The 14,778-nt window shown below is 50.1% G+C and overlaps 1 protein-coding gene across 1 annotated transcript in view; it reads right to left on the bottom strand.

The window, feature by feature from the left end:
- C5H4orf50 (chromosome 5 C4orf50 homolog) overlaps nucleotides 1-14,778 on the bottom strand; it is a 60,355-nt gene that overhangs the window by 27,981 nt on the left and 17,596 nt on the right. Inside the window, exons 4-6 of the mRNA XM_055434352.2 lie at nucleotides 9,196-9,307; nucleotides 7,790-7,917; nucleotides 3,587-6,109 (exon numbers count right to left, since the gene is read on the bottom strand). Coding sequence (XP_055290327.2) covers nucleotides 3,587-6,109; nucleotides 7,790-7,917; nucleotides 9,196-9,307 — 2,763 coding nt within the window. The remainder of the gene's footprint in view (nucleotides 1-3,586; nucleotides 6,110-7,789; nucleotides 7,918-9,195; nucleotides 9,308-14,778) is intronic.

The raw sequence follows: 14,778 nt of genomic DNA, 5'->3' as shown, positions 1-14,778 counted from the left end.
AGCTGATACCACTGAAGGGCCATGCCCGAGAAGCAAGGGCCATACTTCAGGAGTAAAATCAAGCCCTGGACCTGAGGGGGAAACTGAAAGAGACTTGCATGGGAATAACATGGTCTGCTGGTCATTCAGCTGGTCATTCAGAACAAAACTCACTCAACCTGCTCTAGACGAAGCTAACAGACAGGAATCCCTACAATATGTTCTGCATGATGTCCAACATCAGAAAAAAAATTACTAGTCACATGAAGAAGCAGAAAAGTGGGATTTAACTAAGAAACAAAATAGTCAATAGAAACAGACTCAGAGTGATCTACATGTTGGGGTTAGCAGACAAGAGCTTCAAAATGACTATGATTATATTTCTTCAAAACAGGAAAAGATGGACCAAAATGGATGACAGTACGGAGTATTTCAACAGAGAATCAGAATCTCTTTTGAAAGGATAAAATGAATATCTGATTGCAAAATACAATAAATGAAATTAAAAACTAATTGGATGGATTTATTAGAAAACAGGACATGGCAGAACTAAACGGCAGAACGTCTAATGAGCTAGAAGACAGGTCAATAGAAACCTCAAACTGATGCACAAAGAGAGAAAAAAAATATAGAACAGTTTCAAAAGATGTGGGGATAAAGTAAAACAAAGTCTGGGTCTCTAGGAGAGAAGAGAAAAGTTGGAAAGAACAAAATATTCAAAGAACTAATGGCCAAGAATTTTGCAAATCTGATTAAAGACATGACTCCACAGTTTCAAGAGGTTCAGAAAAACCGAGGAGGATAAACATAAATAAAACCTCATGGAGACACATCATAATCTGACTGCCAAAACCTAAAGATAAAAGGCAAATCTTTAAAATAGTGTGTGATAAAATGACACATTTCTGTCACGGGAAAAAAGACAAATTATTCAATTTCTGAATAGAAACTGTGAGAACCAGAAGACAATGAAATGAGGTCTTTAAAGTGTCAAAAGAAGGAACCATATCTGCCTGCCTAAAATTCTGAATCAAGGGGAAGAAATTTTTTAAAAGTGGAGTTGAAAAATTGTTCTCATAAAAAGAAATTTGAGAGAATTCATCACCAGCAGACCCTAAACTACAAGAAATATAAAAGCTCTTTAGGTGAATGTAGAACACATCCACAGAAGTAGAAGAAAGATATGAGTAAATAAAAAAATTATTGAGTGTTTAAAACAATCTTAATAGTGCTCTATAAGGGATGTTATACACAGAAGCAACATAGTTGACAAAAATAAACAATGAAAAGGATAAAAAGGAATAAATGGAGTTAAACAATTATAAGATTTTTGCATTATTTGAGGCATGGTAAAAGTACTAAAGTAAATTTTAATGATTAATAGATACATTTTGAAATGTCTAGGGTAACCACTAAAAGAATGACAGTAAAATGCATGAAAAAGTGAGCCAGTGAAGAAGAAAATGGAATAACAGAAAATAGTTTACCAAAAACAAAGGAAAGAGAGAAGGAATAAAAGAAAACAACAGGTCAGACAAATAGAAATACCAACAAGGCAAAAATGAAGCCAATTACACCATTGTGCATATGACACAAAAACAGAGCAAACACTCCAACTAAAAAGCTGAGGATGTCAAACTTATTCCGAGCTAAGTTTAAAAAAAGCCATATGTTGCTTCTAAAAAATATGCTTTATATATAAAGATACTGATAGACTGAATGGAAAAATATGGATGGTATAAAAAAAGTTATATACCATGGAAACACTAACGGAAGAAACTGTTGTGGTTATTTTAATACCAGACAAAGTCCATTTTAGGGCAAGAAATGTGAGAAATAACGAGAGACATTTTATCATCTTTAAAGAATTGATTTACCAGGAAAACATCATAAACTTAAATCTGTGTGTAGCTCATAAATACCTTCAAAAGCATAGGAATCAAAACTAACATAAGAAAAGAAGAGATCTTAAAAGCCATCTCAGTAGATGACAAAACAAACAGACCACACATCAGTAAAGTTATTGAAGATTAGATTAGCATAATTAAACAGTTTGGCCTAATTAATACTCAGCAACAGCAGAACATTCATTCTTTACAAGGGCATATAGAATATTTCCCAAAATAGACCATCACATGGTCAATAAAACCAATCTCAATAAATTTCAAAAGATTATAATAATATATATAGTATGTTTCTGACAACAATGAAATAAAACTAGACATCAATAACAAAAATATAACTAAAAAATTACACAGATGCTTGGAAATTCAACAACGTTACTAAACAACCCATGGGTCAAGGGAGAGATCACAATAGAAATCAGAAGCTACTTTGAACTGAACAGACATTAAAAACTACAACTTATCAAAAATGTGTGGGTTGTAGTTAAAACAGTGCTTAGAAAGAAATGCATAAATCTCAAAAGAAAAGCAGTTCAAAATCAGTGATCCAAATTTTCAACACAAGAAGCCAGAAAAAGAACAGTCAACTAAACCAAAAGAATGTAGATGGAAGGAAACAATGAAGTTATTAGAAGAAAACAATGAAATAAAATATAGACATTCCTTGGTGGCTCAGGTGGTAAAGAATCTCCCTGCAATGCAGGAGACCTGGGTTTGATCCCTGGGTTGGGAAGATCCCCTGGAGAAGGAAATGGCAACCCACTCCAGTATTCTCACCTGGAGAATTCCACGGACAGAGGAGCCTGGCAGGCTACAGTCCATGGAGTCGCAAAGAATCAGACATGACTGAGTTACTAAGCACATACAATAAACAACATCAATAAAACCAAAAGATGATCCTGTGAAGTGACTGATAAAACTGGAGAGAAAGAGAAGACAGAGGCAGAGAGATCAGGTATGAATGTATCCAAAGGATACACTGCATATCTTACAGACACTGGAGCATTTCATCCCAGGAGTCCTCAAAGTGGAGTATTGCCCACAGATGAGGAAGACAACTCGGCGAAGTCATGGGCGGATGCAGTCAGTGCAGAGGTGAGCATGAACCTTGTTTAAATTCTAAAGCCCCCTGCTGTCTCCTTTTAAGCCCTAACGTGCAGCGTGACAGAGGTGTTGGCTAAAGTGGTGGTGGTAATCAGATTACAACATAGAAATGTATCAAGTCAACACACTGCACACCTTAAACTTCCACAATGTTGGGTGTTAATTATACCTCAATATAAATAAATACATATATACCAATAGAGACTCGATAAGTAGAATAATGACTTAAGCTGTTTGAAAAACTGCTTGGTCTGAAAATACAAGCTCTCATCTTAAAGGATAAACACCCTCTCCATGTCCCACCAGATACCCATCTGAAGAGCCTGAGCAGAGAGGCAGACTAGCATCTTCTTGTCGTAGGCAAGAATACAGACTCTGGAGCCTGAACCCCCAGGCAGAATGTGGGCTCCATCCCTCCCAGTTGTGTGACTTGAGGCAAGTCACTTAACTTCTCTGTGCCTACGTTTCTTCATTTGGTAAATGGGGATGGCGACTGTTCCCCCCCTCTCAGGGCTGCTGAAGGACACGGGAGTGAAGGGTGTGGTCAGTGCTACAGAAGGTCAGCAAGAGTATTCAACAGCCATGCAGAGTCAACCTACCCGGATGCCACCGCGCGCGGACCTCAGTGCTCGCCCTTGGTCCGCAGAACAGCTTGGTGCTTTTTCCTCTTTCTCCAAATGCACTTCTTTCACTCCTGACCCATCGGTGTTTCCTTGCAGGGCCCTGGATACCGTGGCATCTCCCCGGACCAGTGACTGAGCAGTAGAATCAGCACCGCATCTGGAATTGTCCAGGCCTAAGCACGGTCCCGTCCACCCCTCAGCCAGACCCATATCCTGCTCTGAGGGTGGCCCGGGGGCTCTGGCCGTTGATCGCCCTGAAATCTGAGTCACCTGCACCCCTCCTTCTACAGTGTTCACCTGGTCCACCGTGCTTTCCCCCTGGAGATGCTCCTCTGCTCTCACCAAAGGCCCCCCATCTGTGCTGCTCCCCAATACAACCTCCCCTTCCAGGACTTGGATCCTTCTTAGAAGGTGTTCATTCTCCCCCCTGAAGGTGCGGATCATGTCTTCTATTCCCAGGACGATATCCTTTATCAGCTGTTTGTAACTGACCCCGAGCTCCGAAGTCAGTGCATCGAGCTCCCAGTTTTCCATGGTGACGTGCTCCATCACACCTTTGGATTTTCGGATGCTCGTGGACATGGCTTTCTGGATTTGCCCCAGGTGCCCTTTCAATCTTTTGTTTTCCTCTTCGAGCTCAGAAATCTTGCAGTAACTCTTCCCATTGCAGTCTTCAAGCTCAGAAATGACTTGCGCGTACTGGTCCAGTTCCCACTTTAAGTGAGAGATGTCTCCTAACAGCACGCTCTTATCCTGTTCGAGTGCAGATATTTTTTTCATGTTTCTCTCCCTCTCTTTTTCCAGGGCGCGCAGTTTTTGGTGGCATCTCTTCTGATCTCCCTGAAGCCTGGCGTTATCACTTAAAACATTGCTTCTCTCTTTCTTCAATCCAGAAATGAGCTGACGAAACCTGCTCTGTGCTCCCTCAAGGGCTCTTGGTGGCTGCAAGGGGTGGTTCCTGCCCTGCTCGGAGGGCCCCTCTGGAGGGCCCGGGCTCAAGTCGACCAAATCCAACACCAGTCCTGGAAGAAGGCTGCAGGTTCCCAGGGCCTCAATCTCTCCCCGCTTAACATCTTCACCAGGTTCCTTGGGGTTTGTTCTCTCAACAAAACAAATATCCAAACCCAGGTGTGTCAAAGCCTGCTGAGGGTGCAGGACCCCCTGGCAGCTGCACCATCTCTGAGCAAAGCCCCAGGTTTCTCCTGCCAATGAGGAAGCTCTCTGTCCACAACTCCCACTCCCAAGCTTCAGGAAGGAGAGGTGCTGGAAACAAGCCTCCATCTCCCTTTCAAACGCCTCTATTCTGAGTGCAGACCGGTCAAGGCCTCTACTTGGAGCCGAGGGGTGACGGGTGGCTCCGGCCTCCTTGAACCAGAAGGCCAATCCAGGAGACGGTGGCAAACCTTCTCCCTCCAACAAGGAAAGCATTTCCTTGGCCTCACTGTCCTCCAAGCCAGGCTTCTCCAGGACATGCCTGCGACCCAGGCTGCACAGCTCCTTCTCCCCCTCTTCTTCCTGTCCTTCGTCCCCAGGGCTTACGTCTGGGGAAAGAAGAGCATTTCCAGACCACACAGGGTCTTCCTCTTTGCCCTGAGCTCTCCCAATGGCTCTGTTCTGCCCTGTAAGGGGCTGGGCATCCACTGAAGATGGCCCATTGGTGCCCGGAGACCCGGAGAAGGTGGCTGCGGGGGTCTCTGCCTCCTCTGATGATAATAAAAGCCTTCCTCCTCCTCCTTCTTGTCCTTCTCCTCCTTGGAGGCCCCAGACATGCCCTTCCTCATGTCCCCACCTACTCAGGGATTCAGGACCCTCCAAGGACACTGAGGTCTCCCCCTGCAGAACAAGTAGTGGAAGCTCCCGCCTGCGCCCAAGGCAGGATGCTGCGGCTAGGGGTTTAGGAGCCCCGTCCTTCATCCATGCACCCTCTGAGGCCCTGACCCCAGCCTCCACCCTCAGATTCTCCCCGCTTTCCTGACCTGGCTGACACCTGTCCCTGCTTTCTGCCTGCTTTCTGCCCCAAGTCCTCACCTCCTGCCTCTCCAATCTCCACCCTGACCCTGGGGCTCCTCCTCCCTCCTTCCCAGCGTCTTTTCCATCCTCGGATCCTCTCCCGGGAAACTGGTGATGTGAAATGTGCAAGGCCTCCTGGCCGAGGAAGGCAGTGGGGCCTCTTGCCCAGTGGTGGCCCCGGCCGGGGTGTCCTGAGGTGGAGGAAGCAGGCAGGGGCCGGGCCTCCAGCACCTGTTGGGTGTGCAGTGTTTCTGGGGGAGCTTCCAGGGGGAGCAGCGGCAAGGGAGCTGGGCCCGCAGCCCGGCCCTGGGGAGGGTGTGTGGACGCCTGCACACAGAGAGAGGACCCCTGGGCAGGCCTGGCTGTGAGCTTCTGCCCTGGAACCCAGGCCAGCTCCGCGGGGACTGGTGAGCCGTCTATGGACTGCCCCGGGGGGCAGCCACTGATGAGGAGAGTCTGGTCATCCAAGATGGGCTCCGCGGGAGTAAACTAGGGATGGGAAGAGAAGAGAAGGTGTGAAGCGCCCCTTTCTCCCACAGGGGCCTCTCCCTTCTCCGACCTCACCTCCCCACCCAGCCATATGGGTCTTCCTATCACAAGCAGGCCTGTGAGCGCCCCCAGGGCCTTTACGCCCACTCTCCCCTCTGCCCAGAAAGTCCATCCCCACCCATACCTCTCTCTCTCTCTTGCTTCACTGACATCTCAGCTCAAATACCGCTTCCAAAAAGGACCCCCTGGCCACTCCCACCACTGTCTGTCCACTGACCCCACTTGACCTCCATCCATCGCACCCTCCACTCACTCAGATCATTTGTGTGTGTGTTGTCAAACCCCCGCTACCTCCCTCCCTAGCCCCGCACCGCCCAATAAGGTAGCCACAGCCCACGTGGGGCTCTTCAAATGTAAACCAATTAAACAAAAGTTAACATTCAGTTCTGCAGTCACTCCAGCCACGTTTCAAGTGACCAGAAGCCAAGTGCGGCTCACGGCTCCTCTGTTGGACAGCACAGACATACAGCAGGCCAGAGCCATGGAAGGCTCTAGGGGACACACAGTGTAAACTATCTGCCCCGCTGAAGGCAGGGACCCTTGGCCTAGAACAGTCCAGGGCACACAGGAGGTGTTTCAGAGATACTTTTGAATGCATTTTTATAGTTACTTGGTGGCTCAGATAGTAAAGAGTCCTCCTGCAGTGCAGGAGACCTGGGTTCAGTCCCTGGGTTGGGAAGATCCCCTGGAGAAGGAAATGGCAACCCGCTCCAGTATTCCTCTGTGGAGAACTCCATGGACAGAGGAGCCTGGTGAGCTACAGTCCATGAGGTCACAAAGAGTCATTCACTAACACTTTCACTTTTCACTCAAAGCATTTAAGCAGAAAGGAGAACTGGCCCAACGCAGAGAATAGACCCAGTCTGGGAGGTGAAACCTGGCTTCATCCAGGCTCACAGGGAGCCCTCGGCTCACCTGTAACCACGACCCCACCCCCACCCCATGGCTACTCCCAGCCTCACCGCCTTTACCTGGCAGGTCCTCCCACCTGGCCTGCCCTTCCACTGCCCATCCCTGGTTTCCAGTCTGTCTAACTCCATCCTTCCTTCGGGGTCCAACTTTTCTGTGAAGCTCTTCCCACCCCGGGGACTGCTCTCAGCTCTTTTCTACTTTGGATGTGACACAGCACACCAGGCAGGGCTCAGGGCGGGAGGTGAGCAAATGAAAGTAATGCAGGAAGACCCCTCGCTCTGGAACCACATCAGGACTGGCTGGAACCAGGCTCCCAACCGTTAGGGGACGGCATGGTGCAGAGTGTGGGCTATGGAGACGGGACCTCAGTCCCTTCCAGGGCTGGGAGGCCTTGGGAAATCACGGCCTCCTCCTCTGCAGAACAAGGGGGTCACGGCTCTTGCCCCACAGGTGGTAGGGAGGTTTCAAGGAGATGAAGTTTGCTACGTGGCAGCTGGGCCCATGCACACAGCTGGGGCTCCCTTCCTGCCCACGCCTCACCCGGGGCTCAAATCGCCCTCTCAATTATTTCCAGAATCTTCTTCCAACCCCGAGCTTCTTCCCCTCCCTCTCCCACCTCCTGAATGGTGGTCACACTGTGCAGCATGCACAGCAGGGCAGATCAGACCCAGTTTTTACCCCAGGCATGGAGAAAGCCACTGGCCTCACCTGTCCATGGTCAGATCCTGCAAGGTCTCCGGGGAGCTTGTTCGCGGTCTGCGGGCCAGCGACCAAAACAGGAGGGTCTCGTCCAGCCCGGACGCAGCCCCACGCATGGGGCCCCTCGGAGGGCCAGCCTGGGAAGTGACAGGAAAGAAAGAAAAGAAGGAAAGTGAAGTCACTCAGTCGTGTCCGACTCTTTGCGACCCCATGGACTGTAGCCCACCAGGCTCCTCTGTCCATGGAATTTTCCAGGCAAGAGTACTGGAGTGGGTCGCCATTTCCTTCTCCAGGGGCTCTTCCTGACCCGGCAATCTAACCCAGGTCTCCCGCATTGCAGGCAGATGCTTTATCATCTGAGCCAGCAGGGAGGAGACCCTCCCAGGAACTTTTAGGAGAGTGTCACCAACAGCAACATCTGCTGTTAGGATGAGGCAGTATGTCTCGTGACTCAAGGCCTTTGAGCCCCCAAAGGTGGCCTCATGGTCACCACTGCCTGTCTGGTGAGGAACCCAGCTCAGTGGCGGGAGTGACCATCCATTGATGAGCAGCGGAATCGGGTCTGGGAGCCACCTCCTCTGACCACAAAGCCCAGGACACCTCCCTCAGCCCCGCACCCTTGTGGTCACACAGGGTCGTAACTCCCGGCCCCCAGCCCCACGCGGAGTGGGCGGAGGAGCTGATACCCAGGCTTTGCCAGTGGATCCCGCTCGTTTCCCCAAGGACAAACTTGACCTTGTCTGACTTATCCGCTCTGCTCCCCAGACATGTGGAGGGGAACGGTCAGCCTTGCCGGTCAGCAGCACCGCTGGGTGTAACTGACCTTATACGGAAACTGAACTTGACCTTGGAGGACTGTATGCAAACCACAGACAGCCAATGGGCACCGTGGCTTTGGGGCTCCCTGAGTGCGCCAGCTTTTTCAGCAGACACCCCGGAAGCTGTACCCGAGAGTGTGAGCAGACACACTGGTTCCCATCAGCCTAGAGACAAGCGGCTTTCAAGCCCCAGTTGCTCCCAGACCTCACACCTGTCTCACACCTGAGCTGTCACTGGGGTGGGGGCAAGAAATAGAACAGCTCCTTCTCATCACACGGTCTTCTCCAAAGACAAATCCCCCTGAGAGGACCCGTGCTACCCAAGGCTGACACGTGTGTTGCCTGGCTGGCACCCTTCTGAGGGCTGAGGGAGTGAGCCTAAATGTTGGGTTGAGCCTGCATCACGGACCTCGTCATGGCCATTGTGGAGGCTGAGCGCACTTTTCCCAGCTGTGTGGCAGTGAACAAGGGACTCTACCTCTCTGAGCCTCAGCTTCCTGTCTGCAGAGCAGGGACCACCACCCTGTTGGGTCATCAGGACATCGTAAGCGAGCTAGCCTGTCAGTGGATGTCCATGAAGACCCCTCCTTCACTCACCTGCTGAGCCCCTCTGTTCAGATGCCCCGTTGGGGTCTTGGCTTCCGCAAGCATCCAGTGCCTCCTCCCAGGGCAGGGGCAGCAATTCATCCTGAACATGGCCCAGGGCATCCTTGAGGAAGACACAAGAGGTCAAAAGAGTGGTGGGTGTTGCTCTCTCCAAGCCTGTCCCTGTCAAGGCCTCCCAAAGGCCCTAGGAGGGAATCGGACCCCCTCCCCTGGTGAGAACAGCAGAGGGCACGTGGCCTGGCGGTAGGGCCCTGGCCCTGTGCGCTTGGTCCTGCCAATGAAACTGCCTCCTATGAGCTCCCAGACTCCGCTTAGCAGATGAAGAGTTTGTTTGTTCAGCCAAGACACCCCCGGGTTCCCCAAGGCTGCATCAAAGACTCCAGGCCCCTCTCCTTCCTGGGTGGAAGTTTCCTCTGTGTCCACCCTCAGAGGTGGCACCTGCCCAGGGCCTCTGGGAATCCTGTCCCTCAACTTTCCACAGGTTCAAATGGCCACAACCGGCTGTCCCTGGGCCCCACCCCAAAAGACAAGCAGGGATACATTTGTGGGGCTTCCCTGACCCAACACACACACACTCCCGCCTGCGGAGCATGTGACAGGCAGCAAGCACCCTGACTGCAGCTACAGCAGAGAAGGCATGGGCCCAGCAGAAAAACTCAGCTCTGGTCACCGTCCACGAGGGGCAGGGGGACAGGTCTGGAGGTTCCCACAGCCCTTGGTACTTCTAACCTGGTTCTAATGGGTGATGCTTGCTTCCCACCTGCTTATACACTAGACCCAAGGTCCTTCAGGAAGGAAACTTGCCTTCATTCTGTCTTCACCATCACCCCTGCCAGGCACACACTAGGTGCTGAATAAATGTTTGACAGTGGATGGACAGACAGAGCCTGCAGGAAGGCAGGTGTTTTGAACTCAGGGTGCATTTTTTCAGCAAATATTTATTAAGCTTCTATATGGCTTCCCCTTATCAACTCATCTTCTTTCCACAGAAACAGATCCAGGATTTTATTCAGGGGTGTGATACATCATCTGAGACTACATTTCCCCAATTTCTCTTGAGTGCAAACACAGTTGAGCAGATCTGCTGTGTGTGTCTTCTGGGAAAGCTTCTTATAGGAAACTGACTCAACTGAGCAGGGCTAACCCCACTCCCAGGCTTCCCTGGTGGCTCAGAGCTGAAGAATCCACCTGTGACACAGGAGATGCGGGTTTGACCCCTGAATTGGAGAAGATCACCTAGAAAAGGAAATGGCGACCCACTTCAGTATTCTTGCCTGGGAAATCCCCTGGACAGAGGAGCCTGGAGGGCTACAGTCCATGGAGTTGCAAAGAGATGACTTAGCGACTAAACAGGTAAGGAACAAGTAATGGGTCAGGTGCTTTTCTAGGGGAGGAAGAAATGGAAGTGGACAGGTAATGCCCCGTGCCCTCTGCACCTGTCCCCAGGTCCTCACCTGCTCTCAGCAGACTCCTGCATTGACCCAAAACTGGATCTCCTGCTTCCCCTCCCATCCTGCCCATAGTTGCCAGAGATGCTCCCTAAAATGCACTTGAAGAATTGATGCTTTTGAACTGTGGTGCTGGTGAAAACTTGAGAGTTCCTTGGATTGCAAGGAGATCCAACCAGTCCATCCTAAAGGAGATCAGTCCTGAGTGTTCATTGGAAGGACTGATGTTAAAGCTGAAACTAATAGTTTGGCTGAAGAATCCGCCTTCTTCCAATGTGAAGAACTGACTCATTGGAAAAGACCCTGATGCTGGGAAAGATTGAGGGCAGGAGGAGAAGGGGATGACAGAGAATGAAATGACTGGATGGCATCACTGACTCGATGGACATGAGTTTGGGTAAACTCCAGGAATTGGTGATGGACAGGGAGGCCTGGAGTGCTGCAGTCCATGGGGTCACAAAGAGTCAGACACGACTGAGCAACTGAACTGAACTGACCAGCAACACCCCCCTCGGCTCTCCCTCAATCCACTGTGCTGCAACCTGGCACGGGAGGCCATCCAGGGCTGTCACCGCCCTGACACTCCCTGCCCTGGCTTCTGCTCCAGCACCTCCTTGTCCCCTCCCGACCCTGGTTCCTGCCTGCCTCTGCACCTCCGCACACACTGTTCCTCCCGTCTGCCTGGGAAGGGTAACTGGTCACCTGCTGCCTCCTCGCAAAGCCCTCCCTTCCCTTCCATACCCCGAAGCAGATGAGCACTCAATCTCACTGAAATGAAAACTGGGTTGGGTTGCCCTCCTGTGTCCAACCCTTCCATGCTTCCCACTGCCGTGAAAGATAAAACACCCACCAGCCCGGCCTCCCCACCCCTGGATGGACCTTCTCCCGCCTGCCTTGGGGCCTGGCACCCCTAGTGCCTGCTGCCCGCACCCCTCCTCCCCACACCTCAGCTCACCCCACCTGCTCCTTGTTGGGGCCTTCCTGACTCTCCGTTCCATAGCACCCCATCCTCACACCCCAATGTGTGACCTTCCAGTTACTGTGTGAGAGTCTGCGTCTTGTCTAGTTCTCCTCAGAGACCCAGGGGAGACCAGACTCTGGCCACACCTTAGAATCATCCAGAAGCTTTTAACAAGTATCTGAACAAGGCCTCAGCCAAGACCAATTAAAAGCAGAGGGGTCCTGGCGCGGCCCTGCTAGGCACCCAGACAGGCCTGGCTGACCGGCCAACAGGTCTGTGGGTGTCTTCTGCCCACAGACCTTGGGTTGTTTCTTGATTTTCTCCACTGGCTTCCCACAGGATCAGAACTAAACATTTTTGTCAAGAGCTTAAAATCACCATTGGAACTAGGCGGGGACAAGGAAATGAAAGAGAGAGGAACACGAGGAAAAGAGAGGGAATGGCTTGCAGGAAGGGAGACCAATTCAAAGAAGCGAGAACAAGCAAGAGAGAAGCAGAAGGAGGGAGGAGGGGACAGATGAAAGGGAGGCGGAGGGACGTGTCGAAGGCCACCACCATTCTGCTGTTCCTTTCTATTTGAATTTTGTTCTAATGCCCAAGTTGACTTTGACTCAGTTCTACAAATACTTTCTGAGTCCCTACTATGTGGCTGGCCCGGTTCTGGGGCAGGAACACAGCCATGGGTAACACACACAGACCTCTGCCTTGAGGAGGAGACTCAGGGGAGGACTCCTGAGAAGATGATGCCGTACCCATTTCATGTCACAAGTGATGAAATCAATTCTCAGCGAGGGACAGTGACTTGCCCAAGGTTACACAGCACATACAATGGGAAAAGAGGACCAGAATTCAGGTCTCTGAACCTGATCCGGGTTTTCTCTCCGCTTTCCTGCCCCTCCCTGCTCAGTCTTGTCAGCCCTTCCTACTTTCCCACACTCTCAGGAGCATTTGCCTGTAACTTTATGTGGTTTTAGCAGCAGCATCAGTTTTAACCTACACATATTTTGAAAAAAGAAAACAAGGAATACAGTGATATTTAGGCACAAATATTATAAATGTGTTAGACTATATCCCTCTGGGCTTTTTTTTTTTCCTTTTCTATGCTGAGCCACCAGGGAAGCCCCTTTTCTATGCATAGATATTTAAATTCTTCCAAAAGTCTGTTTCTACAAAATGTTGACTTTTGCTTTGTGCATTTATCATGGGATGGTATCAAAAATCATTTCCACAACTTTTGCAATTTCTACAACCTCTTCTGCAAAGCAGTGCTTTAGGGTCACATTATAATCCCTGATGTAAGGAATGCCTTCACTTACCAAATCAGGTCCTTCTGATCAGACATCCGGGTTGTTTCCAATTTTTACCAAGTATAAACAGTGTTGAGATACTTTTAATATTTAACAAATATTCAGAATCTTGAGGTTTTGCTCATTTGTATTTGTTTTACAAGTAATGGAACTGACCTTTTTTGTAAGACCACTGGTCATCTGTATTACCTTTTATGTGACTTTTGCCTAGGTTTTCATTTTTGACATTATGGACACTATTTTAAAGCCCTCGCTTGCTATGGGAGTGAGTGACACACACTTCTGCACAGATGCAAGCTGTGAGCACAGAGAGGCTGCCTAGACTTGAAGGAACAATGAAAAGATTCTCATACCCGCCACTAAGGGTGCTCTATTCACACTGCTGGGGCTGAGAAGCTGACCTGAGCGTCCACTTTTCCTGAAGCCGCTGCCACCTGGAGTGGGGGTGGGGTGGGATCTCAGCTCTAGGATGGCAGCCTGACACTGAGAGAAGAAGAGTGACTTTTACTCTCTGTACAAGCCAACTTGTTACCCTCGGGCTGTCCCCTGTGGCAGCAATCATCCTGTTTCCCCTACAAGCCTCTGAAAGCAGGGTCGCCTCTCCAGCCCCTCATGTCCTGGCATGGTGCTTGGGACAGGAATGGTGTCTGGTGCACACTGGCTAAAAGCATTCAGACACTGCGGATGAGCCTTGCTCATCTTGCAAACCAGGCTTCCCTGGTGGCTCAGTGATAAAGAATCTGCCTGATATGCAGGAGATCGCCTGCGATGCAAGAGACACGAGTTCAATCCCAGGGTCAGGAAGATTCCCTGGAGAAGGAAATGGCAACCCACTCCAGTATTCTTGCCTGGAAATCCCATGGACAGAGGAGCATGGCGCGTTGCAGTCCATGGGATCGCAGAGTCAGACACGACTTAGCAACTAAACCACCAACATCTTGCAAGCCAGAGTCCTTTTAAATTTTCTTTCCCCTGGGATCCGGAGTAAACACTCCCTCCCCAGATTCCTCCCCAGGTCTGGACTTTGTCCTTGAAATGACTGTTTCTTCAGGGATCTGGGTTCCAAGCAATTTGCTCTAGAAACTGTATACTACGTGATCCTAGGTAAAGCAGGTGCCTCCTCTGTGGGGCAGGGGACAAGGACATTGACCCCTGCCTGGCAACCTCCCAGCATTGAGGAGATCCTGTTTGGGAAAGTGCTTTGTAAATATGAAGCAAATAAAATATCCCCTCATAAAGATCATCCTCACCATAATTCACACCACGATGCCCAGAGTCTTCAGATGTAAGTAACCAATTGGGGGGAGGGTCCTGGGTGGAGGCACCCTAATAGTTTGCAATGATTTTCTCTATGACACCCACTTGCCAGGGCCTAGACCACCCTCTAGTTTCCCAATTTCTATACCTCACTTCCCAGCATTGACATCTTGGGGTAGCCCCCTCGGCCAGAAGCTTCTATTTCTCATGGGCATGGAGCAAATATCTTCTTTGGGTTGTCTATTCACTGAGTCACTTGCTCACCAAGCATTTCACAGCCTGAGTCCAGGGGCTGGGATTTGTACCCAGTTGGTGATGATGAGGAAGGCACAGTTGTGGGGAGGTGGGCAGCCAAGTCTGGCACAGTGAGCATGAAGCCCCCTAGGGGCAGGTCATGTCATGATGGGGACACCAAGGAGGGAGTGAGATGACGTGAAATCAGGAAAGTCTTCCTGGAGGAAGTGGCATTCTCACTAAATGTAGAGAAAGAAGCAGGGGTTTACTGAGAGGCCAAGGGGAGCAGGTGGTGGAAGCCTTTAGACCCAGGGAAGGTGAGCAGGCTGGAGGAGCAGGAGCTCAAGGTGGCTGGACTGGGCTGGAG

Source organism: Moschus berezovskii, chromosome 5 (genome assembly GCF_049115385.1).
Source record: "Moschus berezovskii isolate FMDL1 chromosome 5, NW_MosBer_1.0, whole genome shotgun sequence".
NCBI lineage: Eukaryota > Metazoa > Chordata > Mammalia > Artiodactyla > Moschidae > Moschus > Moschus berezovskii.
Note: the sequence above shows the minus strand (reverse complement) of the source record. Positions and strands in the feature narration are given on the sequence as shown.